At 33.2% G+C, this 26682-nt stretch overlaps 3 protein-coding genes across 7 annotated transcripts; 2 read left to right on the forward strand and 1 right to left on the reverse strand.

Moving 5' to 3' along the window:
- The first annotated feature begins 5760 nt into the window (after window positions 1-5760).
- On the forward strand, window positions 5761-25345 carry LOC135138248 (receptor-type tyrosine-protein phosphatase epsilon-like). 4 transcript variants are annotated; one of them, XM_064068175.1, is made up of 22 exons: window positions 5761-6027; window positions 8247-8537; window positions 8990-9307; window positions 19611-19679; window positions 19734-19820; window positions 19875-20129; window positions 20183-20344; window positions 20728-20844; window positions 20895-21140; window positions 21190-21351; window positions 21418-21677; window positions 21754-21847; window positions 21898-21974; window positions 22022-22156; window positions 22213-22487; window positions 22543-22678; window positions 22753-22960; window positions 23022-23143; window positions 23222-23353; window positions 23412-23560; window positions 23676-23811; window positions 25229-25345. In XM_064068175.1, the coding sequence occupies exons 1-22, from the start codon at window positions 5799-5801 to the stop codon at window positions 25310-25312; spliced, it is 3744 nt and encodes a 1247-aa protein (XP_063924245.1). In that variant the 5' UTR covers window positions 5761-5798; the 3' UTR covers window positions 25313-25345. The 4 variants fall into 4 exon arrangements, with proteins under 4 accessions (XP_063924245.1, XP_063924246.1, XP_063924248.1 ...); XM_064068176.1 differs by having other exon boundaries at window positions 20728-20841; XM_064068178.1 differs by having other exon boundaries at window positions 19617-19679.
- LOC135138354 (uncharacterized) lies at window positions 13614-16179 on the forward strand. Of its 2 annotated transcripts, XM_064068317.1 has the most exons (4): window positions 13617-14543; window positions 14595-14789; window positions 14841-15037; window positions 15089-16179. In XM_064068317.1, the coding sequence occupies exons 2-4, from the start codon at window positions 14662-14664 to the stop codon at window positions 16018-16020; spliced, it is 1257 nt and encodes a 418-aa protein (XP_063924387.1). In that variant the 5' UTR covers window positions 13617-14543; window positions 14595-14661; the 3' UTR covers window positions 16021-16179. The 2 variants fall into 2 exon arrangements, with proteins under 2 accessions (XP_063924386.1, XP_063924387.1); XM_064068316.1 differs by having other exon boundaries at window positions 13614-14543; window positions 14841-16179.
- On the reverse strand, window positions 16187-18159 carry LOC135138356 (uncharacterized). Its single transcript, XM_064068318.1, has 2 exons — window positions 17756-18159; window positions 16187-17675 (listed from the first exon to the last, which is right to left on the reverse strand). Exons 1-2 carry the CDS (start codon window positions 17924-17926, stop codon window positions 16632-16634), a joined length of 1215 nt encoding a protein of 404 aa, XP_063924388.1. The 5' UTR covers window positions 17927-18159; the 3' UTR covers window positions 16187-16631.
- Window positions 25346-26682: the final 1337 nt, after the last annotated feature.

A 26682-nucleotide genomic window follows, 5' to 3' on the forward strand; every position in this document is an offset into this window, starting at 1 on the left:
ATTCATACAATCGCCGGTGTTTGTGTGTTTGTTAGTTTGTTCTAAGAGATTTCTTAGGTTATAAGATTTATATCACGGTTATAAGTTTAAATTGCATAGAATTTCTAAAAATGGGTTACAGAGTGTGTGTTGTATGCAAAGAAAGATCTAATAAATCTTTTGTTTCGCAAAAATATTACAAAGATTTTTAATAATCCCGACATGAACAATCAGTGCATTTCTCAGGGATTACTAGATAATCACAAAATACAATTGATGAAGGCAATAGCGCAAATTTAAAATTATTAATTTAAAAGTCCGCTTGCAACACGAAGCAAAACTGGTAAATTTTGCTTCAAAACAGGCGAAAATAAGAAGTAAATTAGTAAAATACATTTTATTTAATAATGAGTAACTAAGATTACATTAAATCACCAATATTTAATAATAATGTTAATAAATTTATACCACAGCTGTACGTCTTTTTTCTTTTTCGTTTTATTAAGCTCTCAACATTGTGCATGAAATAAATACATACAATACGATTCTCTATTTATGTTAGAAACGTTCGTGGCAACAAAAACTTTTGACTATAAGAAAATTGTATTATGTCATTTTTCAAGAGTTTCGCCGGTGTGAATGATAAAGAAAAAGTACGAAAAAAGGGAAGTCGACAGTCAAATTTATTCCAACGATCTTGTCCGTGTAATATTTTAATCTTAACATTACAAATCATTTTGGAGATTGCTTAGAAACTTTTCGTTTGCCACTTGTTAAAAAACTCGAGTTATGATTCTCATTTATACCATTTTAAATCAGTGCGTCAAATTATCAACCAATGTTAACAGTCGCTAGAATTAGACGAAGATAACACTAGTATGTAGTGCACATTACAACGAGTAAGAGAAAGACAGAGAACTGAAAATATGTCGACACTATTTTCATACATGTTGTTCCACACTTTGCTGCCCATAACCGTATACCGTATCTAGGTTACTAAGAAATCTCTGGTTGCTATGCAGTAATGGTTGCTATGCAGTAATGGTATCTATGCAGTAATGGTTGCTATGCAGTAAAGGTTGGCTATTCAGTAAAATGAGTTTTTACTGTACGATTTGAAGTGTCTACATCTAGTGTATTACTGAATGAAATGCGAAAAAATGTTTTATACTCATATCACATCACAAAACATAGATAACGGGTGTTTTGTTTTTCGTACTTTTTGGGACACTTGATTGCATTTAATCGTAAACATATCGCTTTTATGTACCCACCCATGCTTGCAGACTTCTGTTGGTGTCTTCAGAGGGATACTGCGAGATCTGGCTACAATAGGAATGCCAATCGTTCGAAAAAAAAGACCTTTTTCAATGAAAAATGAAGTATTGTTTTATTAATTTTGTATGATTTCAAAAAATTCAATAAACACTTTTCATTTTGAAACCTGATGTGATAGGTTGGGTACCTATACTCCATATACTAAAGAAAAAAATGTTTTATACCCATATCACATCAGAAAACATAGATAACGGGTGTTTTGTTTTTCGTACTTTTTGGGACACTTGATTGTAGTTAATCGTAAAAATATCGCTTTTATGTATCCACCCATGCTTGCAGACTTCTGTTGGTGTCTTCAGAGGAATACTGTGAGATCTGGCTACAATAGGAATGCCAATCGTTCGAAAAAACAGACCTTTTTCAGTGAAAAATGAAGTTTTGTTTTATTAATTTTGTATGATTTCAAAAAATTCAATAAACACTGTTAATTTTGAAACCTGATGTGATACGATTCTTTCAAGCATAATCCTCAATTGAGTTTGAGGTAAGAAATTTTAACTACATACTGTGCAATCTGTGAATTTTATTTTTTTTTAATTTGTTGCATAGTGTAATTAACCGTATATTAAAAATCAAAGTTAAACTCAATTGGAAGTGGCAGTGCACAAAATCTCATGAACAGTATATCTGACAAATTTTCGTTTGTGGTTGTATCATTATCTCTTATTTGATAAATACCTAGCAATCTGAGCAAAAAAATCTGGCAATCAAAAATTGTTGTAATTCAGTCATCTTTGAAAGCTAATCTGCATGTCTTTCACAGATTCGTACATACATGTTGAATAAAATGATAAATGTAGAAAAAATGTGGATATGAACGTAGAATTTTAATATATATTGTTACGAAATGCACCCTTACGCCACCCCAGTACGACGCCTATGGCCGTCGAGAGCTTTCTGGACGTACGCACGGCGCTGATGGGTGAATCATCACTGCTGACGGTGTCGACGGCCGAGAGGCGGGCGCATAAAGACAGATCTGGAGCCGTCTCGAAGCAGCGTCCAGGGGAGTCTCGAAGCGGAGTCGCGATGGATGTTCGTGAAAGATCTCGATCAGAGAATATGGGTTTAAATAGAGGCGACCGTAGGTAATGGATTATTCATCCAGTGACGACAGTCGAGAGCGCCGGAATAATTTCTGTACATATTCGTTGCAATAGATAGTGTTGTAATTCCAACTAAAGAAATAAATCTTTGAGTTTTACCAACGCCCGATTTATTATTCGCCCGTCAATCGTAACAATATACAGGATGAGTATTATAATAACAAATATTGCTAGATTCCAAAATAAACACATACGTTTTTAGAATCAACGTAGGTACTCTCCTTACTAGTTGTCACTGTTTCTGAAAGACGTCAATAAAAATTTCACAAATGAAATAAAAAAACACACCAATATATTAATTCAAAGAATTGTAATACATAAATTGAACAATTAAATAAATTTAACCAGAGTAAGCATTGTTCAAAATGTCATACTTCCTGCGCAACACACATTTCGATGCGATTTAAGCAAGCCAACCGGACGCGGGCAAGTGTTTCAGGAGTTATTGCAGCACATGCATTTCTAATTCTGGTTTTTAAATCTTCACAATTACGAATAGGACTTTGGTAAACTTGTTCTTTTATAATCCTCCAGAGGAAAAAATCTAAAGGTGCTAATTCGGGACTACGAGGGGGCCATGCATTCACACTGCCTCTGCCAATCCACTTATTTGCAAATGTCTCATCAAGATAGTCCCTAATGACTCTGTGATAATGAGGTGGTGCCCCGTTTTGCTGAAATTACAGCTCTTGTCGGAGGTTGCGAGGAACATTTTCTAATGACCCCGGAAAATCATTTTCCAAAAATTGTCCATACCTGTGTCCTGTTAAGTTGCCTTCGAAGAAGTATGGACCAATTACGTAATCTGCAATAATACCAGTCCACACGTTTATGGAATAAACATTTTGGAAAAAAGCTGTTCTGATCCAATGTGGGTTATTTTGGGAGTAATAGTGACAGTTGTGCCGATTAACAACCCCGTTATTGCCAAATCTTGCTTCATTGCTGAACAAATCTTTGAATAAAAAATTGTTGTCCAATTCTAGTTGATGTTGCATAAAATTGCAAAATTGTATCCTTCTGGAAAAGTCTTCTTCTTTTAGATCTTGTATTCATGTCAGATGGTAAGGGTAGAACTTATTCGCTCTCAAAATTTTTGAAACGGAAGATTGAGATATTCCTACCTGTCGTGCTATAAATCTTTGGCTCACATGCGAGTCATTGTCTACCGTTTCAATTACACGAATTTCATTTTCGACACCAGTAACGGTAAGTCTTCTATTTCTTGTTTCTTTCGGCCAATTTTGTCTTAACGTTTTTTCTAAACATTTAAAGATTTGGTCGGATGGATGTCGCCTATCGGGATATTTTCTTTCGTAGAGATTTGTTGCTGTAACGGCATTTTTTCCGTATTCTCCAAAAATCAATAGCATATCAACCTTTTCATCGTTCGTGTATTTAACTCTCATCTTATCGCGAAAACCAAAAACTTATCGGAGCTCAAAATTGACAAATAGAATTATTAGAATATGGTCGGAGGCTCGGAGGTCCCATCGTCCTCTAAACACATTCTGCATCTGCTATCGGAAGCCAGACCCATCACACACATGTGTTTGTCCAGTGGCTGTGACGAGTGAACAGCCCCATGACAGTTTTGAGATCATCGAGCCCCACTAGACAATGGTACCGTAGAGAATCATCGGCCTTATCACACTGGTGCATGGTGTCACGTCCGGTTACTATAGGGGGTGTTGCAATTAAAACTTTTGTGTTATGTTTTAACCTTTATTAACTAACTTAATTACAAATTAATATAATAACTTCAATACTTACATTTCTATTATGTGACAGTTTTGAAGAGACTCACAGTCTTAATCGCCTTAGCTAAAGCTTCTTTCGAGAGCAAATCGGTTTTATTTCTAACTGTGACATTACCACGTCCCAACTGAGAGAGTTCATTTCATTAACCCCCAAAACAATGGTGAAATCAACTCTCTTAATAAATTTCAGACTTTTTCAGAGTTAATTTTTTTGTCGGGGTTTTCTAAGTTTTGCACTTGTTTCTGTACACAATAGATATTTACATAAAAGTCAGGAAAATGTCTCATTACTGAAGAGGAGCTATGTTGAAATACGAGGCACTTTGTGCCGAGTATTTTAAAGCTCCGAGTCAAATAAGACATTTTACTGACGAGTTTTGTATTAAATTTTTCCGGAAATCGCAATAAATCGCTAAAAATCGAGATTTTCCAACAAGTTTTTTAATTAATTGCGCAAAAATCTAGTTTGTCAATTTCTTGAAAACGATGGTTACAAACAAAACAATTATAAAATTTTGTGCGTACGTCAGAGCTGTGTGTTTATTTCATTAATTAATTATGAATACAAGCGAAAACACTGGTGAGGATGTTCCTTTTGACCTAAGCAAAGCAGCCGCTGCTGCTACAGAAGAATTGTTACCGTCGAAATCTAAGGAGCGGTATGAAAAGCAGTTCCAAGTCTTTGAAGATTGGCGCAGGCTTAAAAATGTTACTTCGCTAACGGAAGACGTATTTCTGGCTTATTTTGCGGAAAAATCAAGTTGTTATAAGGCTTCAAGCCTCTGGAGCACTTACTCTATGTTGAAAGCCGTGCTTTTGTTGAAGGAAAATTTGGATATCAGCAAGTTTTGTAAGGTAACTGCTTACCTAAAACGAAAATCGACTGGTTACCAACCAAAAAAATCGAAATGTTTGTCTCGGGACCAGATAGATAAATTTCTGCTTGAAGCTCCCGACAAGGAATTTTTTTAATGAAAGTAAGTTATTACAATGATTACATATTTAAGTTTTATTAAATTTGGTAATTTCAGTAGCAGAAGGATACATAGAAGAGTCCATCGAAAATAAATTAGATATAGCTAATAAAATACAAGCTGGTCCGAAAAAAAGACCCTTCACTAATATCGAGACGTGTCCCTCTACAAGTAGTGATTCATCTGAAATCTGTTGCACCGAAATCTCGACTGAAATTTTTGATAAAAAGGTTAAACTTGATCATAAATCTCTGTCTGGAATTAACATTGCAAATATATCGAATTCTACAATTAATGTTAATATCTGTAAATAGTGTAATTTACGAAATTTTGAATAAATTTTTCTTGTTTAAATAACTAATTATTTTGCGTCATTTTTGTAGTTTTTACAGTACTAGTCAGGGAAATCCAATTTTCCTGCGCCTAATGTCGCAAGGAAATGCTGTTTCAATGACGATTTCCGGAAAATTAATAAATGCCAATGAATTATGCAATTGTTTAATTAACAGAATCAACAAAACTATTCTTATCAAAAATGGTACACTGGTAATCGAATTTTAAATAAGTTTAATCTTATCTACCATATTTTCCTCGTCGAATTGCTTATTGAAACACGTATAATTTAGTGTCCATCAAAATAAATGTGCAACAATATGAGATTAACTGTTCTGAGTTCTTACAAACTTTTATTTTTATGTGCGGTCATATTTCAACAAGCAAATGCAGGACTACCAACTCGAAAGAAAAGCGGTTATCAGTTCTCTCAACAAGAATATTTATTAAGTAGCGATTTTTGGGAAAATGATGACTGGATAATAAAAGAATCAAGCAGCTTATTAACAAGACCCCATTTTGAAGCGCATTTTGAAGGTATGTATTTCTGAATTGAAAGCACGAAGAATGTTACCCCCAAGCGTAAGTACGCTAGGACTAATGGTTGCGAAATTTAAATGTATCTATTTTAAAAACAACATGTAGTTGTTTACCTGCAGTTTAACGGTCTTCACATATCTTTATTTAAACTTACAGGAGTTTAAAAAAAAATTGAAAAATAAAATTTTAGAATTTTTCTAAAAAAACTGGGTTTGTTCTATTGTACTTCGGGGATGAAGAACGTTCTATCTAAATTTTTAAATTTACACACCATAATAAAATTCTTGTCTATTTACTTCTATCGTATAGTCAAATATTTATATATTTTCAAAGTTTGCCAGTTCAAGTGTCAATAATTTTTAAGTTTGTTGATCTTTGTTGATAAAGTTTTTAGAAAGGACAAACAGATAAATTGTAAATCTGAGAGCAATCTGCGGTATAATTTTCTGTAAAATTTTGTCGTACAGTTTTCTCTGATTTTTTTCCTAAAACATATATGCGTAGGATTAAAAACTACGATCGATTTACATAGCTACTATCGGATTATTAGTAGTGGTAAACAAATTTGATTTATCTTTTGCTTTATCTACACGGAATCCTACATACACATTGAATTTCACCGTACTCTAAGTAGCACTTTCCAATATTATCTGCAAATAAATACTCAACAAACGACAAAGAGACAAAGAGACGAATGACTATATGTATGATGTAATTTTTGGTGGAAAACAAGAGACAAAATTTACTAAACGCTTTGTATTCTATCTTTTAAAGCAGAGTTAGGATGCCACAAAAATTTGTTCAGTACTTTCTCCGGTTAGGTGTCTATTAAATCAAGAGACAAACTGATAAATTTAATTTAAAATTGATTTAATCAGGAACTACAAAACCGAATGCTTTGAAATCTTGGAGACGTTTTACAGTTATTATAGGCATGGTAAATTTTTAGTCAAAATATATTTCCTACAAGTACAAAATATGACGAGTCTGTACTTGTGATTTATCATTCCATTAATCTTTTTTGGATTTGCGTATACTGGGTGACTCAAAAAAATTATCATTGTATTTCAGGGAAATAATTCGACGGGCGGCGGGAAAAACGTAATTGACCCTTTGGAAATAGTATACGGCTGCAGACTAAATGCCTGTGACATTGATTAACAAACCGCTTTTGAAGTTGACAGAAAGCAACCGGAAACGCATGCGTAATCTGTCGCTCATTGGTTAATTTTAACTTGGCGGTGCAGAAATCTGACTTCGCCTGAGCGATGTTGTTTCATTCTTTATCATTGAAATTTATATAATATCTACTCGCTTTGCGTATAGTATAAAGGGTCAATAAGTAACATGGAATATACAGACGGCAAGCGATAAACCTCGACTTTGCCTCGGCTCGTACTTGAAGATTAACAAAATTTGAATAAGAAGCGACACTAGTGTCGGTGCCTTGGATCTTTTCAGGAATTTTAAAAATTGATTTTTATCAAAGGTTGAATGTTGACGTAAATAATAGTTTGTCATTTATGCCTGGAAAATTTGTTTCATAGTCAATTGATCGCAAGGTAAAATTCACCGCTAATTATTTTGTTTTTATAAAATTAAATTTTTTATGTTCTGATTCTTAAGGTACCTACAATACTTTTAAAAAATACTTAATACTACTGATTTAAAAAAAAGGGATAAGATGTCACTGTCATTTGTTCTTTTTTTTTAAACCAATTGAACTATGGCGGACAAAAATTTCAAAGAACGTCAAATTATGTTGACTTTTAAAGTATAAATTTATCTAGCACTGCTAACAGAATAAATTCAGTGTTTCAAAATTTCAGATTTATTTTCAAAGGTCAAGTCAGAATGACAATAAGGGGACATTTACAACGATGGTTTTTAAAATGGCATGGTTAGAAACGATTATAACGGTTAAAATGTGTGTATGAAATAAGTGACGACAGAAATGCGATGTATGTACCTACGCCTACAATGAACAAACACAGAACAGTTCGATACAGCTTTACTAAACACACTGTACACTTTGGTGAGCCTGCGCACTAGAAATCTTTTTTTCTATTTGGTGACAGTGACGCTTCTTGTAAAAATTTGGTAATCTTCTTTGTCGTTACATTCCTTCTTATTTAAATAACTATTAATGAACCTAATTTTAAATATAAATCCTAACTTCCATATTAAAATTTAGGTCTTGTGTTTATTGTTTTCAGAATTCGTTATAAAGAAACGGAAGGAAATATTTGTGAACTTCGAGAAGTCTTACAGTTTTTCGGTAAAGGGAACAACCGATATTGTGTTTTTTGTATCCGCAGAATCAAGCCAATTTTACTATCCATATCAAATAAACGATGAAAAGATTTGGACTACTTTTACTGTTAGTGTAAAGGATGGAATGTTGTTCATTTATGAAAATTATACAACACTAATACAACAGGTCACTTATGTTCCAAAGACGTTAATCATAGAAACTCCGATACCAGCAAACTTTAAAATATACGATTGTAAGTATATTAACTACACTGTACGAGTATATCAGCATGCTTAATATAGTTCTTATCCTTTAATTAATAGAGATGTATGATGTTGTAAGTTGTAAGTTGTAACATTTAGAAATGAATTGGTTTTTACTCTTTTTAGTGTACTTTAAAAACATACGACTTCTTAGATTTCATTTGCCATTATCGTGAGTTACTGCATGTAGAATACAAAGTTACATTCGCCTAAAAATTAGTTTTCAATTTACACACTTTTTTTTCTAACCAGAAAAGAAACTTATAGGTAGTGGTTATAAGAACTTAACAAACTAACGTTTACACCGGCATTAGATCTATTCTTTAAAAAACATTTTTTCCAAAGAAATTTTTGGTACAAGGCAGCTGATCTCTTACGAAACTAATGTTTGCTCTAAACCGAATTAATTTGTTCGTAATTAATACATTATTTTTATTTTTAGATGAGTATAAAGAAGCCACCAGCGACACCAAAGGACAGCTATATATAAACAAATTGCGAATTCCAGATTCCGGAGAGGTTTATTTAATTCTCTCTGTCTCTATGTGTGACACTTGCGACCTGATTGCAACATATAAAAATACCAATTGTTTTATGCATTCATCTAATGACCACAATACTGAACGTTGGGCAAGTTACAAAATCAAAATAAATCCTAATATTTACAAAGAAGTAATTCTGGCTCGACGTAACCATTACTCAAATAACGCGGGATACTGGAAATTACACTTACGACTAACAAATCGTGCAATTGAATCAGGTGAATGCTTGTATTGCAATAATATAAACGAAAGTGTTAACAGCATTCTTATCAAATTTATTTATCAAGTATACAGACAAAACAACTACATTTTTAGCAGTAACTATAACATTGGATTTCCCATTGACCATATTTACGCTTTAACCCTCGGATACCTAAGCCTGGGTCAAATTTGACTCACGAACCACTTTTTTGTGATTCTTTTCTTCAATCTCTGAAATTTTTTCTCTTGGATTTTATTTTTTGCCTGTTTTGGTGTTGTCGACATTATCTGAATAGTTGCCGCCACTTGATTTTAGTTACATGATAGTTATCACAAATTTATAGCAGTGGGTCAATTTTGACCGACTTTGGGTCTTCATCTTCTAGATCTTTAACAAGAAGTTTAATGAGTAGGCATGTAATAGAAAAACAAAGAGATGGCGTAGTTTATGTTTTCAATGTTTGAAATTCTCTACCCGATTATGTCATTAAGAGCTCGTCTCTTTTAAGCTTCAAAATTAATTTTGATAAGTACATGGATGACGGCGATAAATGGATCTCTAGCCATTGATTAAACTTCATATTGGATCAATAATAATGACTGTTGTATGTGGACATAACAGGTATTTCCCTCGATTTTTTTTTTTAAGAATGGTTTAGTTTCAAATTATTAGATTCGAAATTTTACAAATTTAAATTTCAAATAGATTTGGTGCTCGATAAACAAATAATATAATTTTTTTTCTAAACAGTAACAATTTTGTTTAATTTTTCCTCGGGAATGATTGAACTTATTTTCTCTAAAATTTTAGTGAACAAGATTTATAATGCTGCATACCAGTAAAAGAGTTCACAATTTTTTGTAGTACTATTCGTATTGGTGGAAACGATATTTCTACATCAATAATCATAGAATTATCTACGAAATTTGCAAGTATTTTATGTCAAAAGCTGATTTTTGTAAACGTTCCAGTAGTAAACCATGAATATTTAGGTGAATTTTGCTTAGAAATTTTAATTTTCATATACTTTTACAACATTTTAATTTAAAAAATTAAAAATGTATTTATTACATATATTATAGATAAATCAATTTTTAATTTTTTAAATTAAAATGTTGTATCTATAATAGATAAATTTTTAATTTTTTAAATTAAAATATTGTAAACGTATAAGAAAATTAAAATTTCCAAGCAAAATCCACCTAAATATTGATGGTTTACTCCTGGAAAGTTTACAAAAATCCGCTTTTGACATAAAATGCTTGCAAATTTTGAAACAGAATTGGAATTTTCTTGACAATCATGCCTAATATTTTTGACTTGTATCTTTTAAAAATTATTATTTCCGAATTTATAGCTATTTACAGTTTACGACTTAGTTCAAGAATAAATTCCGTATTAGAACTTTTCCTATAACCAAAGAGATGTATATTGTTAACTTATATAAGGTACATACCTTACATAGAAACGAGTAATTTGTTTTTTAATATGACATTGCCTTTCTTTATCATTCTATTTACCTAACAATTATTGTTGTGCAATTATGCGCGTGTAAATAAAAATAAATTTACAATAATTTATTTGTGGGTATATTTTTTTACCAGTTAATTTTAGGTGGATGGTTATGTGTAATGGTAACAATAGTCGCATAAAATTCACTCACCAGATTTCAAAAGCTATTAAATCCAAATCTTTTTGTTTATTTTTTTTACGTCTCGAGCGTAAGCTAAGAAAGTATTGTAATCAAGTTCATCGGGCAACTGGCTACTTTTATAGCTTCTCAACGTTTCATGACCCCTATAATACGAAAACATAGGTCTCTCGTTTCCGGTTGATAAAACGCTGACCAACATTATTGTAATCATCCTCACTATCATATAACGTCATCTTCAACTTTTACAACAGTAAATGTTACATAAATTTTATAAAATAACATACTTTTTCATTTGTTGTTTATTGAATTTTTACCCTAAGCATCCAGATTGAATTACCATAACCCTAATTTCATGAGATTTTGGAAACAGGAGGTACTTACTACATAAAGAAAATTAACAGAATTTGAAGTAATGTAATGATACTCTTTTTACATCAACATACTATTACTTATCAATTAATTGGGCATCGTCCACAATACTGTTCAATGTTCATAAATTATAAGCGCAGAAAGTTTATGCAAAAGCATGCAAACACATTTTTTGCGTATAATATATATTGCTTTATTATTAAATATCTACTCATTTACAAGAGTTATTAAAAATAGTAAAAAAAGTATTCAAGTCTCTGTCCAGTTTAATACCTTACCTTACTAAAATAATAAGTTTAATGAATTGTGTAGTTAGCAAACAATGACGTTTAATTTATGCCAGGGTTCACGGCATCTACTTTTCACATTGCATGTTTAATTCGGACTTATAATTTGAGAATATAATTTAGCCGTTTATTTATTTTTGTAGTTTAGTAGTACTTGGCAATTTCAGAAAACTGTATGTTATTTAAAAATACGTGACAAATCACGAGGCCAGGCAATCTAGAGATCTGACTGCTGGTTTGCGCGGGAAATACTGCATACTTTTTAGATAAAAGGAGTCTATGATAAGCGCACGTAGGAGATGATAGACAGAGAGCTAATATTTAGAGCTAATGTATTGGAAAGAAATAGGACAAGTTTACGTGCGCACACCACAGCCTCCCTTTCTTTGAACAGTTTGGGATCATACCATAGTACCATAAATAATAATTGACAAAGAGTTCGCAAAGGAATTCAACGGAAATATTTATACAATTGTTTACTACCAGTACAAATAATTATTTTATTTTCTGCTGAAAAGCGTATAACTATATTAAGTACTAGATATTATGGAGTTAGGGGTAATCAAATAGATTTGAAATTTGGTACTCCGTATTTCGTTCACAATTCACCATTTAACAATGGAAATTAACAATACAATATTTGGATTCTACAATTTTTAGGTAAAATCAATGAATCCAATGAGTATTATCAAATGCAGATTTTATATAAAAATAAAGAAAAATAAGTTTCTTTATTTCGAAAATATTTAGAAAAAATCGAATCAAAACATCAATAACGTAATATTTATTGTTCATTATTAGGGATGTACCGACTGTAGGTCTGGCCGACTAACCGACTAGCCGATTGTTCGGCCAGTAAAAACCGACTTGTCGGCCGACTGTTCGGCTTTGCTAAAACCGGTTTATAAATGCGACAGACAGTGTGTTTTTTTTTTGTATATTTCTGACTACCTTAAAAATTTGCTTTATTTTAATAAAAGGAATCATTAAAGTTCCTTTGTTTTCCAAAAAATGTGTTAAATTTGTTTGGATAATTTTAACATTTCTTTTTTGTAGTAACTCAGTACAAAAATTAAGAATAACACAATTTAGGGCCAGTTTATCTTAACGCTGTGTTAAAAATTAAATCGCAATTAAATATTTAATTGCGGTTCTGTACACCGGGTTTAATTGTATTACATACTATTTCAATTTTAATAAAAAAAGCCGACCGATCGGCTGTTTAGCCGACCAGTCGCCGACTGCCAGCCGACGACGAAAAACGGCCAAATAGTCGGCTTATCCGACCGGTCGGCCACTAGCAGGGATGTTGCGGATGCAGATTTTTCAACATCCGCGGATGCGGATGCGGATGCGGATTTTTGGGAGCTCACATCCGCAGATGCGGATGCGGATGCGGATCTCAAGTTTTTTTTTAAGAAACTTAGTATATGTACAGAAATCAGTTAAAAAAATGGGGGTTTTTAATATTTTTATTTAATAAACAAATTTTTCGATTAATTCTTTCACTTTGTTAGCAACTTTTCCATACAGTTCCGTGCACACAAAGTCAGTAAAAAAATTGCGCCCTCTTAAATTATACCTTGGTGATAATTCTTGTATCAGTCTGCGAAAACCGAGTCCCTCTACAAAATTAAACGGTAAATTTTGAAGTGCAATCATTTCTCCGATGAGTTTGTCACTTTTTTTCGAATTTGAATTGGTAGTATCCCACTTTTTTTGTTTTTGAACTGCTTCCTCTATCGAAAGTTGTTTCTTTGCTTCTTGTAGTGGAGTGAGGATTTTATCTAAAAATAAATACACACATAAATTATAACTTGTTATGGAAATTAACAAAAATAAACGGATGCAAAATAGATTTTAAATAACGAAACTTTTATTGCATCGACTTTTTTGTATTAAATACAAAATAAACCGACTTTGGGCTTATCTGCTGTTAACATTTCTGTTAATTTTAATTAATTCCTTAAAGCAGCTTATCTGATAATCTATTAAGAATAATATACTTTTAAGTAATTAATAAAAGCAAAATGCTTTATTAAGGCTAATAAATAAACACTGTTGATAGTAAAACTTACGTGCACCAGCTTTCATCTTCTGCATTTGTTTTTCGTTATTCGAACTTTCGAACAAACAAAACTGTTCTGGGTGCATGGATTTCAGATGATTTTTCAAAGACGAAGTGGTACGACCCTTGCGAGAATATGTTTTATTACATATTATACACTCAGCTTTATTTCGATCATCATCTGGTTTAAAATAAGTCCAAATCTCACTTTGCATCGGTGGTGCCATTGTAGATTCACTTGTCCAATAACATCCAAAAACAAAACGTTCACAATTCGCGCAACCCCGACTAAACACGTTCTGATGTGCGAAACGGAACACCGAAAGTAGAATTCTTGTCTTCCTATTGGTCAGTACATCACGAGTGCACGCTATGCGTCACTCGTCGGCTCCAACTAATTTATTTCTTGTCGCGACTTGCACCACATTTACATCCGCATCCGCATGAGTTCCGCATTGATTATAGGGTATTCCACGATTTTTTTTTAATGCACTACACGAAAGAATATCGTCTACAAAATGCGAAGATGTGGTCAATATTTTTTTTTTACTTTTCAATAACTCAAAAAAAAAAAAGTTAAATTTAAAGTAATTTTTTTCCCGCGGTTAAGTTGTGCATTACGTACGTCATGATGACGTACGTAACGCTGACCAATGGGATCAGCGTAGCGATGTGGCAACTCCGCTCACGCTGCTTTAAAGTTAGACGACATCGGTATTTAGCCATCTTGAATTCTTATTGGGTTATGATAGGTTAGGTTTATTTATGTTTGGTCGATCTTAGTGTTAACGTTTTGTAATTTGCTCTCATTGACGCTTAAAATAATTTAAAAAGTCAGTCGTTTCCATTATTTGACATTGTTTGTTTAAACACGGTGAGTAGAATTGGCCGTTTAATATTTACCACTTACCAAAACCTTTTACAGCGACTTACAACTTAAAATTGTGTAGGAAGATTATCTGGGAAAATACGGCACAGAATAAATAGTCACAATGGAAAGTGAATATGAGCAAGCTACTTCTACCAATCTCCCTGTAGTTGATGATGTAATGATAGATTTGTATTATCGAAGAAATGTGAATTTTCTGATACCAGGTGTTGAAAATGTGAAAACCGAACGGTAAAGTGTACAACGTAATAATGATTTGATAGTAATTATTCATTGTTATAGTGGAGCTCGTGCAACTTACGGCGACGATGCTGTTGGTTATGTGCAGTTGAGACGACACGATGAGATTTGTACTGTCAAAGCTTTGATTGCACCAGAACATAAAGTTCGCCTAAAAGGCTATGAAGTTTCAGTAAGAATAAATGAGTCTGAACAATGCATAATTGACTCAAAGTGTTATGACTGTGCTGCAAGTGAAGGTATGAATGATTTTATGTTGTATGAGTGTATGTATTACGTCTACTTTTCAGGTGGTTGTAAACATGGTGTAGCCTTACTGTTCTGGTTATACAGACGTACCTTGGAGCCTTCAGTGACTTCTGTTGAATGTTATTGGAGGAAGTCTACTCTGTCTAAAGTTGGCAGTACTATAAAAGGGCAAAGAATGAGAGAGTTGTTTAATTTTCGGCAAGTTCCTTCTTTACCAACAAAAGGAACGGCATTTTTGGACAAAGTAATTTCTACCGCATTAAAATCAGATAGTCATTCAATTCTTGCTACAATGTATAAGAGTGAAGTGAATATTTTGGAGAAAGCTTCGTTGTACCATTTATGTCTTTCTTATAAAAAAACGACTGATGCACCAAATGCAGAAGACTTCATATCGTTTTGCCAAAATAATTTAAATAGTGAAATTTGCAAAAGTATAGATACTTTAACAATATTGCAGTCACAATCTAAAGCCTGGTTTGATGTTAGATATGCGAGAATAACAGCTTCAAAGCTGCATGAAGTTGCTCACTGCAAAACTGTTGATGGAGCTACAACTGCTGCAGTTCTGACAGCATCAAAATTTAGAGGAACAAAGGCCATGAAAAGAGGCCTTAACCTTGAAGAAGATGTCTTAAAAGTCATAGCTGAGGAGAAAAATATTAAATTAGAAAGAGTAGGAATGACCATAAATCATATGTACCCAATATTTGGTGCCTCGGCAGATGCAATGTCTGATAAATATTGCGTTGAAATAAAATGTCCAATAAAGACAAATACTGTAAAAAATTACATTACGCCAGAGGGTGAAATAACTCCTAAACCATATGCACAACTGCAGCTGCAAGTGTTTCTTAGTAAAAAACAATGGGGTTTATTTTGCGTTGCATCTCCATCTTTTGAAACGGACAGAAATGTGACTATAAAGGAAATTCCTTTGGATGAAAATTTTTGTCACAATGTAATGGAGTAGGCACAAGCTTTTTGGAAAAAAGCGATTTTTCCAATTTTAATTAACTGATGTTTTCAATAATTATACTTATTTATTTCATAATTATTTCTTATTCATTTCAATAATAAATAAATCTAAATCCCGTTATACCCCAATCCCCTAGTATCAATAAAAAAAAGTTAAATGCTTCTATTTATACAATTAATTTATTGTTTCCAATAAAATACAAATAAAAACCATGTAAAAACTATTGTATTAATGGACCTTGCAAATTTATCAAACCACAAGCAACAATTACAATATGATCCAAAAGTGGCACCAAATTATGATCTGTGGTAGCATGTGGACCCAACATTCGAAATTCTCTGATCCTACGAATTAATCTTTCAATGTGGATCCTCAACGCTGCGACAAGTTTCGACTGACGTACCTCATCCTTCGTCATTTTTCTGGTGCTTGTGACGCTGGGAGGTCTGACTAGATTCACCTTTTTTTTCTGGAAAAGCCCTGCTACTTGCTTGAAGCCCCTATCGGTCATTACAGTTGCATTTTCAGGTACAACGGTCAAATACTCTGATTGCTTAATTATTTCTACATCTGATGTGCGACCTCCAAACCCTTCTGATATAAAATTAATTAGCCCATTTGGAGTACTTGACACTAAATACTTGCATGTTACAAGTTTTATAATTGCTCCAGGTTAAAGCTTGCTGATAAGCTGCACTAGGTCTTTCAACCTGTATTTCGAAGCAATCAATGATTGCTTCAACATCTTTATAATACGTCTGAAACTGCCTAGGTAGAACTCGCTGAATTTTACTTTTCTCAGGCCAAAAAATTAACTCATTGAGTTTTGTAGCCATTTTTGGCAATGTTTTTGAAAATATATTACTGACACCACTAGTGCTTAATGCAAAATCTGTCCCTAATCGTACAAATTGGTCATCTGTTCGTATTTTCTTAAGAACGATATAAATATGTTCTACAGGAACTTCTAATTCTTCTTGGAGTAATTTGATGAAAAAAAATTCTGACTTGGGCAAGCCCAGATAAAATCTGCTATTATTTTCAATTTTGAATATTTCCACTTTCACCAATAGTTCTTTGGATATCATATTAGTTTCATGCAATGACTCCGATGATGGCTCATAAACACTTCCACTTTGGAGTGAAAGGGAGGATGATGACAATGATGTCGATGATCCCTGAATAGGTTTGTGGGGGCTTTGATATATTTGTGACGATAATGATCGAAGAGTGTTTGTGCTTTTATCTGCCACTTCAACTGAGGTCATTGATGACTGATCTTTTGTGCTAACTCTTGTCTGAGTTGCTTTTCTAAGAGTTCTCCTTTTTGTTCTTAAAGGAGAAATTGATTTTTCTGGCGATTTTGCACTAACAAACATGCCAGATGGTGAAGCCACTGTTTTTAATTGCAGTTCTTCTACATCCTCTGTTACATCCTGTGAAGTACCAGGTACAGTAGGTTCAGGAAACAGTTTCCTTCGAAGCCCTCTACTGTGCTGTTGTGTTTCCATCTTACGTTTCCTTGAAGTTGGTGTGAATTGGGACGAAGTTTCTTTCCTCACCATGCTTCTTGGAACCACATTGTCTTTTAACATTAGGCGTGTACCCATTAATTTGAAATGAATCCAATTTTCAGCATCCTTTTCCAACTTTATTAAAGAAAATTTGTTAATAAGGTGATACAAGTAGATACCGACATACAAATTTTTGAAATATTTACTATACTTACATCAAAATGATCTTCACAACAGTACAAACTTTTCCCAGGTATGTATGTTCTTCCCACAGATTCAAACCATAACTTCCTCCGATCCACTTTTTGGGGAACAGTAAGAAATAATTTTTCTGGATTATTTGTAGAGTTATTATCACACCCAACGAAGAAACACTGTTTCGCCATCGTGCCAATTTTTTCTATTTAATTTGTTTATATTTAAGGAATAAAACGAACAGGCCAAGTTGATCAAAAACACGTGCACACTCTGACCTACCTCAATATAATAAACCAGCAGGTTTGGCAACACAGCATCGCTGCCATCGCTTCAAAGTGATTGGTTACACTTTTAACCGCGAAATACTGCAACTTTGAGCCGGCCTCTCACTCTTCTATTATTTTGACAATTTTTTTCAAAGCGATTATGTTTTATAAATAGTTCAAATTTGTTTTTTGTACATGTATTTAGATATTGTTTCAGAATGTTTAGTTAAAATTTGATTTTAAACTTTAGTGGAAAACCCTATTGCGGATGCGGATGTCCAAATCAATGCGGAAGCTCCGCATTTGCGGATGCGGATGCGAATATTCGCAACATCCCTGGCCACTAGTCGGTACATCCCTATTCATTATACTTAGTTAACAACTTCACCACGCGATTTCTAATATCGTATCATTTATTTCACATTATTAGTGATTGCCATATTACTTGTTCTGCCCGTGAAATTGATTAAGAAATCTATATCTTAATTATCTCTTAAAAATGTATCTATTATCTGAAATTATTGATGTGGAAATATCATTTCTACAGATAAGAATATTACAAAAAATTGTAAACTCTTTTACAGCTATGCAGTATAATGAATCCTGTTCACTAAAATTTTAGAAAAAATAAGTTCAATCATTCCCGAGAAAACATTGAATAAATATGTTACTGTTAAGTAAAAAATTAAATTATTTGTTTATTGAGCAAAAAATCTATTTGAAATTTAAATTTGTAAAATTTCTAATAATTTGAAATTCAATCATTCTTAAAAAAAAAATCGAAAAACCGAAAATATTTGTAACATCTATAACAGAAAAAAAAGAGTTGCACAAATTATAGTTGTTTTTTTTAATTTCAGATTCATCAAAATTGTTAAGTCTCTTTTTTATTCATTTCACATTATGAGTCATTCCCATATTACTTGTTATGCGCGTGAAGTTGATTAAGATTTCGTTCCAAACCCCAAACTTAACGCTGAAAAGCAAAACAGCAAGCAAGTACGTGAAAACGGATAACGGTACTGTATCGATTTCTGCTTAGACATGGGGCAAATCAGCACTTAATCTAAACTATGTTTCGCTTCGCCCAAGTGCGACATGCGGCAAATCTGCACCAAACAGCAGTGGCGAAAATCCCTCGGACGCGGTCTGGTCTATGCGCCAAACCAGTTCTCAGGTGACGCTATGTTTTCGTATTCTATAGGGGTCATGAAACGTCGAGAAAACATAAAAGTAGCAAATAACCCGATTGAATCAATTACAAAACTTCCTTAGCTTAGCTGAGACTGACTTAGCACTTAGACTATACTGGGCTTTGGTGCGCCAAGATTTGAGCCCCTCTGTTCCAGATGCCACTATACCAACAATGTTTTAGAGTTTGGTAATTTAAGTCTAAACAACTTTAGTTCATTCTTTTATATTCAAATTCTCACTCCTTTCTCTTTCACTATTTACTCTTTTTAAAAATACAATATACAAATCATTTTTACATTTATTTTAATAAACTGTTTACAAGTGTCACTAAATATTGTTATTTTGTTACATTTTGCTACATGTATTTAAATCAACAAAACAATTTCGGGAGTTTTTGTTTTATACGATGTAGTTCCAGAAGTAAGAAAATGTGATGGTTTTACAAGGCGGCCAATATCTACATTGTCTCCATCCATTCGAGGTGTGTTACTTCACAATCTTACTAAAGAAATAAACATAAATATACCTATTTTAGTTTTAGACAATGTAGTTCCAGAAGTAAGAAATTATGATTATTTTACAAGGCATCGAATATCTTCTACATTGCCTCCATCCTTTCGCGGTGTGTTACTATACAATCGTACTAAAGAAATAAAAATAGATATGTTAATTTTAGGCACAATAACGTTTTCAAACATATCGCCCCCGACGTCAAATGATTCAACGAAAGCTTATTTTGTGTTCTCTAAAAATGGCCTTATAAAATCAACAAACGAAGTCATTGCTTACGCCTTAATTTTATTGGAAGATCACTTGGACATACAAAGTAAAAATGGATCGTGGGGATCTTGGGACGGAACTAATAAAACTTGGCCTTCTATACCGAAAGATTCTTTACAGCTTACACCCAATTTGTGGAATCCGTTCACAAGTATGTATTCATCAGATGACTGTCCAATTAAAGTTTAGCTAATGTGGTTTTAGATGAAGTACAGACCTGCAATTTCATAATTGGAGCTGCCAACAATTGTTGTAAAGAACATTGTTATAATGAACCTTTAAAACCTAATACTAAATATTGGTTAATGGTTAGAGCTCTGACGAATCAAGCATATAATGATAGCGCTCCACTGTCTTTTCACACAGGTAAGTTTTTCTTTTAACGTTACAAACATTTCAGTAACATTTTTTTAACTGAATGTCGACATCGTGCCTTCACCTATAGAGCATAAAATACAACACCAGACTAATGAATGATTATTACAACATAATACAATTCAAGTCACTTTTTGACGCTGTAGTTAATAATATTGAAAACAACTTTAAATAAAAAGAGAGTACGACAGACGGGAGACGGCGGACAAACAGACTATATTTTCGTATTATAGAGGTCATGAAACGTCAAGAAAACACAAAAGTAACGAATAACCCGATTGAATCGATTACAATACTTCCTTAGCTTACGCTCTGGAAGTAAAAATCCCAGTGCTTGTATATCACCAAAACCATTTGTGTAATTTTTGTTTTAGATAACATTTTAACTGAAACAACGCCAGTATCTACAACAGTTTTGCCAGAAACAAGCCAGTCTAATAATTTTACTTCGCCAACAGTTCAAACATCTGCATCGTATCCATCGCTTGGCAGTGTGTTCCTTCACAATAGTGCTAAAAAATAATACATATACTAATTTTAGACACAATAACGTTTCAAAAAATATCGCCCCCGACATCAAATGATTCAACGAAAGCTTATTTTGTGTTATCTAAAAATGACCTTGTAAACTCAACAGACGAAATCATTGCTTACGCTTTATTTTTATTGGAAGAGCACGTTGACATACAAAGTAAAAATGGATCTTGGAATGGAACTCTTAAAAATTGGCCTTCCACACCGAAAAATTCTTTACAGCTTACACCCAATTTTTGGAATCCGTTTTTAGGTATGTAACAAGTAATAGTAAAGCTAAATTGTAGCTATTGTAATTTTAGAGGACCGACACATCTGCAATTTTATAATTGGGGCTAGCAGTGGTTGTTGTAGAGTACATTGTTATAATGAACCTTTAAAACCTAGTACTAGTTATTGGTTAATGGTGAGAACCCTGACGAATCAAGCTTATAATGACAGCCCCCTGTTATTTTTTCAAACAGGTGCTTTTTACCAGAGTGTAATTTTGTATTTTTTGTTTTATTTGTACTATCCTATGACATTTACAGCTTCCGAGGATAGCTACCACTACAATACTTATTACATTTCAGTAGGAGTATTAATTCTTGTCATTTTGGTAACGGTTGTCCTGGTATACATAATATACAAAATAAGAAGACGAAACAATCAAGCAACTATTACCCAAGAAGAAGACATGATGTTAATCGTAAATCAGAAACCTCTTGAAACCACAGTCATCGACTTCAACAGTCTTCAAAATCATTGTTCGCAACCTACATTCCTTACAAGTTTAAAAATACAGTTCAATGTGAGTTTTTCATAAAAATATAATTGTATAACCGGTTGCCTACTCAATAACAGACCATATTTTGAAATGTTCTTAGTCCATTTCAGATCCTGTGCCCCATAGTTCTTGTAGAATTGGTTTGCAGCGTAAGAATATTAACAAGAACAGAGATCGAAACCGAATTATACCTTGTAATATTTTATAATTCCAATAAAATCATTTAACTGACGCAGTTTTTTAGACGATACCAACAGAGTCGTCCTTAAGCCAATGGAAGGTGTAGGAACAGAGGACTATATAAATGCTAGCTACATTGATGTAAGTTTCATTGTTTACCCCACGAAAAATGTAAATTAAAAATTCAGGGCTACGATCGCTCAAAAGCTTACATCGCCTGCCAGTCACCCAAATTTTGCACAATTAAAGACTTTTGGAGAATGATATGGCAAGAAAATGTTAGTGTTATAATAATGGCGACAAATTTTTTTGAACATAAAAAGGTAAAGTTTTCCTGACGACGATTCTCTTATTAATAATTAACCTGTCTACTTTTCAGCGAATGTGTGCAGAGTATTGGCCCCAAAGCGAATCAGAGGTGTATGAATATGGTGAAATTACAATAAAATTGCTTCGCGAAACCACTTTTGAACTATATGCTTACCAAGAGCTTGAAATAGCTTACGGTGACGAGAGCAAAAATATACGCCATATTCACTTCATGTGGAGTTTTGACGATTCCAATATGTTTTATCCGAATGACGTTTTACCAGTTGTCAAACTTATAAGACAACAGTATGAAAATTCAAGTGGACCGATTGTCTTTCACTCAGGGTTGGTCGTTGATTGTTTTACAGAATTAACAGTCAGCTAACATACTGATTTCTAGTTATGGTACAGGTGGAGTGGGAATTTTAATTTTATGCGACTTAGCACTACAGATGATCCGCAAAGACAATAAAGTTGACTTTTTCAGCTTAACAAGAACACTTAGAGATCAACGTGCGTCTATGATCACCAACATGGTAATAACGAAATTAAAAAAAATCTCTACTGTTAATTTTTATGCTTGATTAACTAATACTATTTTTAACCTTAGGAGCACTATATTTTTTCACACTTACTTATGAACGAATACTCTTTGGAATATTCAAATCCCTTTCAATATTCCATTGGACAAAATATAAAACATGACGATATAAAACAACAGTTTAATTATTTAGAAACTCTCCGCCAGTACGATAATATTTTTCAAGAAGTTAGTCTTCAGTACTGCATTCCTCGACATCCTTTTGAAAGTGTGATAGGTTAGTACTTGGTAGCAAAACTAAAAAGGTATAGTTACAACAAGATTAAACATATTTGTAGTTGCACGATATGGGCAGAGGAGAAAATATTTAATTTCTCGGGAACCAAAAGAAGAACAGCTTATAGATTTCTGGAAAATGGTGGCAAGGAAATCGATCGGTTGGGTTTTGTTCCTAAACAAGGTAAAAAGCTCAAGATATTAAACTAATATTAATTTTACAGTGTTATTATACCCTTTCTATGATGTATTTTTCAATCAGGAATTACCATTGTCGACTCGAGTAACTGGATCTATAGAAGTGGTAAATATTACTCGGAAACAAGTTGTAAACACAGCCTACGGCCTGATGACGGAGGCATCTTTACTGATATACAATAAAATCTCGAAAAAGGTAACACTGTGCTCAAAGACAAAAGTCCAATCACTAACGTCTTTATGAAACATTACAGAAGATCCACGACCACAAATTATATATCTTTCAATTTAACAACTGGAAAGAAAATCAGCTGCTCCCGAATTCAGTATGTAACTTTATTTCTGTGATAAACTATATTCATAGCAAAACAGCCAAGGAAAAATTAGTTTTAGTCTCTTGCAGGTATGTTAATCTAATATGGTACTTAGCCTTGATATTAAACAAAAAATGTTCATTGTCAAAATTATTTCCAATACACGTCCCTTTATGTTATCTTTTTTTTAAATATTTTTTTTAGCGATGGATTTACAGCTTGTGGCTTATTTGTTGTTTTCTCATACATCGTAGAGAAGTATGAAAATGAAGTAGAAATTGATGTGTGTAATGCTATACGACTTGCAAGAAGAAGTGGAAGATCGTTCGTTAGCAGAACGGTAAGTGATTTGAATCGGAATGATAATTAACTTATGAGTATGTCTAAAACATCAGTTGCCCATTCGTGTACATGAGGTTGGTATTATCAAAATAAAAAGCGAAAACTATAACTGGCAACAGAAATCTTCCAAATCACTTCTTTTTATAACATTTTCTGAACTGCAAATTTTTTCTTTTCTGCTTAAAAACACAATCCTAAAATTTGTTTTAACTGTTTAAAAAGTGTTTGTTGTTGTGAAAACACACTATGCAGGGTGTCTCAGAAATAAGTACATTAATTTTAATCAGTTATAGAGCTCATTGAACTCAACAACTTTTTTTAGTAGAGTTTTGTCAAGAACTTTTTAATTATCAAGTTAAAAATTGTTAAAGTTATATCCCAATTAAGGTTACCCGCCTATGGATCCTCAGTCACCCATGGACACTAATAATTATTATAATTAATAATTTATGGTCAGAAACAGTTACGATACAGATACGTAGCTAATCTAATCTTGTCAATGTGACAAACATTTAGAGAGAAATTGAAAATCGTGCTCCCTAATGGCGTACGGAATTTCATCGGCCCAAATGTGGGTGTTGAACACCTTCCCTCGTGTAACCGACCTCATCAGTTGATGGTATAAGAGATAGAAAATTTGCTTGTTCATTTATTTTGCTATTAACCCAGTCACAAAAGTTTTGCCTACGTGGTAAGTCTGTTAGTTTCAATAACTGAACTTTCTGGTTCTGAAAGGGGTACATTTGTTCTCTGAGTATCCTCCAAATACTACTCTCCGATACATCACACTAGACAGTGATACGTGCTAGTGCCCGGTCGAGCTTCGACACTCTTCAAAACAGCCTCTTCAATATTAGCAATTCTATTACTACGTAACTTACCCCGATCCTGAGGTGCAGGTTTAAAAGATCCGTACTCTCGAAAATGCTGCAACGTTCTTAAAACTGTGTACATTTGGCAGACGACGATTTGGGAGGTTTTCTGAAAAAATTCGTTGGACGCGAGTGCCGTTTCCTCGAGCTTCACCGTACGTTAAAACGATATCGGTGCATTCCAGATTTGAAAACAAAGCCATTTCAACACATTTCGTCTATAAATTAGAGATCTGTGCAAACAAACTTTAAAGAGACAACGTTTAATAAAAACATTGACATAAAAATGATTGTCACTGTCAAAATGGTTGCTAGGGTACCTTCTTCATTGTTGTAGTGTTGTTATTATTTAAGTTATTATTTAAGGTGAACATAGACGGCTCGTGAATATATGGCTGGGAAAATTCGAAATTCGCTCGAAAATGCTAGATAAAAAAGTTGTTCCGTTTCACGAGTTCTGTTACTGGTTAAAATTAATGTGCTTATTTCTGAGACACCCTGTATGTGTATTTGCATTTTCAATCGTTTCTTTTATTGTTTCAGAAACAACTGACATTTATATACAAATGCATCAGGGATTATATCGAAAACTATGATAAATACCAACAAATTATAAATAGTAAATGATGTAAAAAATAAAAATAAAAATATTAAACAGTGGATATTGTACTTATTTATTCAAAAAACGCAAACCTCAAAGAGTTTTAGGTGTTCAGTTTACAATTGCCTCAATTTCAAAAGAATTTAAGCTATTTTTGACAAACACATATTTGTGCAGCATACAAGATTATTATTTTTCTGGTTGCTTTTTGTATTTAATTATCTACTTGGAAGATGAATTATTATTATAATTCATATTAATTGTTGCATCTGACATGTATAGAGTTTTTATACTTCGGCACGAAGAAACTTTACTTGACTTATGTTATTTATATTTCACCTGTCAATTATAGCGTCACCTGGGAACTGGTTTGGCGCATAGACCGCGTCCGAGGGATTTTCGTCTCTGCTCTTTGGTGCAGATTTCCGCATGTCGCACTTGGGCGAAGCGAAACATAGTTTAGATTGAGTGCTGATTTGCCCCATGTCCAAGCAGAAATCGATATAGTACCGTTATCCGTTTTTACGTAGTTGCTTGCTGTTTTGCTTTTAAGCGTTAAGTTTGGGGTTTGGAAAGAAATCTTAATCAACTTCACGCGCAGAACAGGTAATATGGGAATGACCCATAATGTGAAATAAATAAAAAAAAGACTTAACAATTTTGATGAATCTGAAATTAAAAAAAGCAACTGTAATTTGTGCAACTCTTTTATTTTGTTATAGATGTTACAAATACTTTCGATTTTTCTTTAAGAAAGATTGAGTTTCAAATTATTAGATTCGACATTTTACAAATTTAAATTTCAAATAGATTTGTTGCTCGTTAAACAAATAATTTAATTTTTTACTTAACAGTAACATTTTTATTTAATGTTTTCTGGGGAATGTTGAACTTAGTTTCTCTAAAATTTTAGTGAACAAAATTCATAATGCCGCATACCTGTATTCTTATTTGTGTAAAAATACACTCACCGGCAAAAAAAGCGAATCACCCAAAGTTTGCATTGAAAATGGTTCCTTTTTTAAACGTTTGGCTACAGTCAATATCAGTTTTGAAAAAATCACACAAAATATATAGTGAACCAAGAGCTATAAGGTTATATGGCCATCATAAAATCATCCCATTGTGTCGAAGTTAAGTTGTTTACAATAGAAAAGGTTTTAGGGTCGTAAATAACGTGTCCACTACAGCTCGACCGGCTCTTGCAGTTTCGTTCAGGGGCGGCTTTCACTAAATATGAAAATCCACCACTCCACTATTTCTTTGCTACCTGCAGCCGCTGAGGGTTCCGAAATAACCACTCGCTTTGAAAGCCGGCCCTGTTAAATATGAGCAAGAAATGTGTAAAAGATGATTTATTGCCAACCGGTAAGCTTAGTGCGAACCACACAAAGGG

The sequence above is a fragment of the Zophobas morio genome, unplaced genomic scaffold (genome assembly GCF_036711695.1).
Source record: "Zophobas morio isolate AGI-343-1 ecotype UQ-CSIRO unplaced genomic scaffold, CSIRO_AGI_Zmor_V1 ptg000030l, whole genome shotgun sequence".
NCBI lineage: Eukaryota > Metazoa > Arthropoda > Insecta > Coleoptera > Tenebrionidae > Zophobas > Zophobas morio.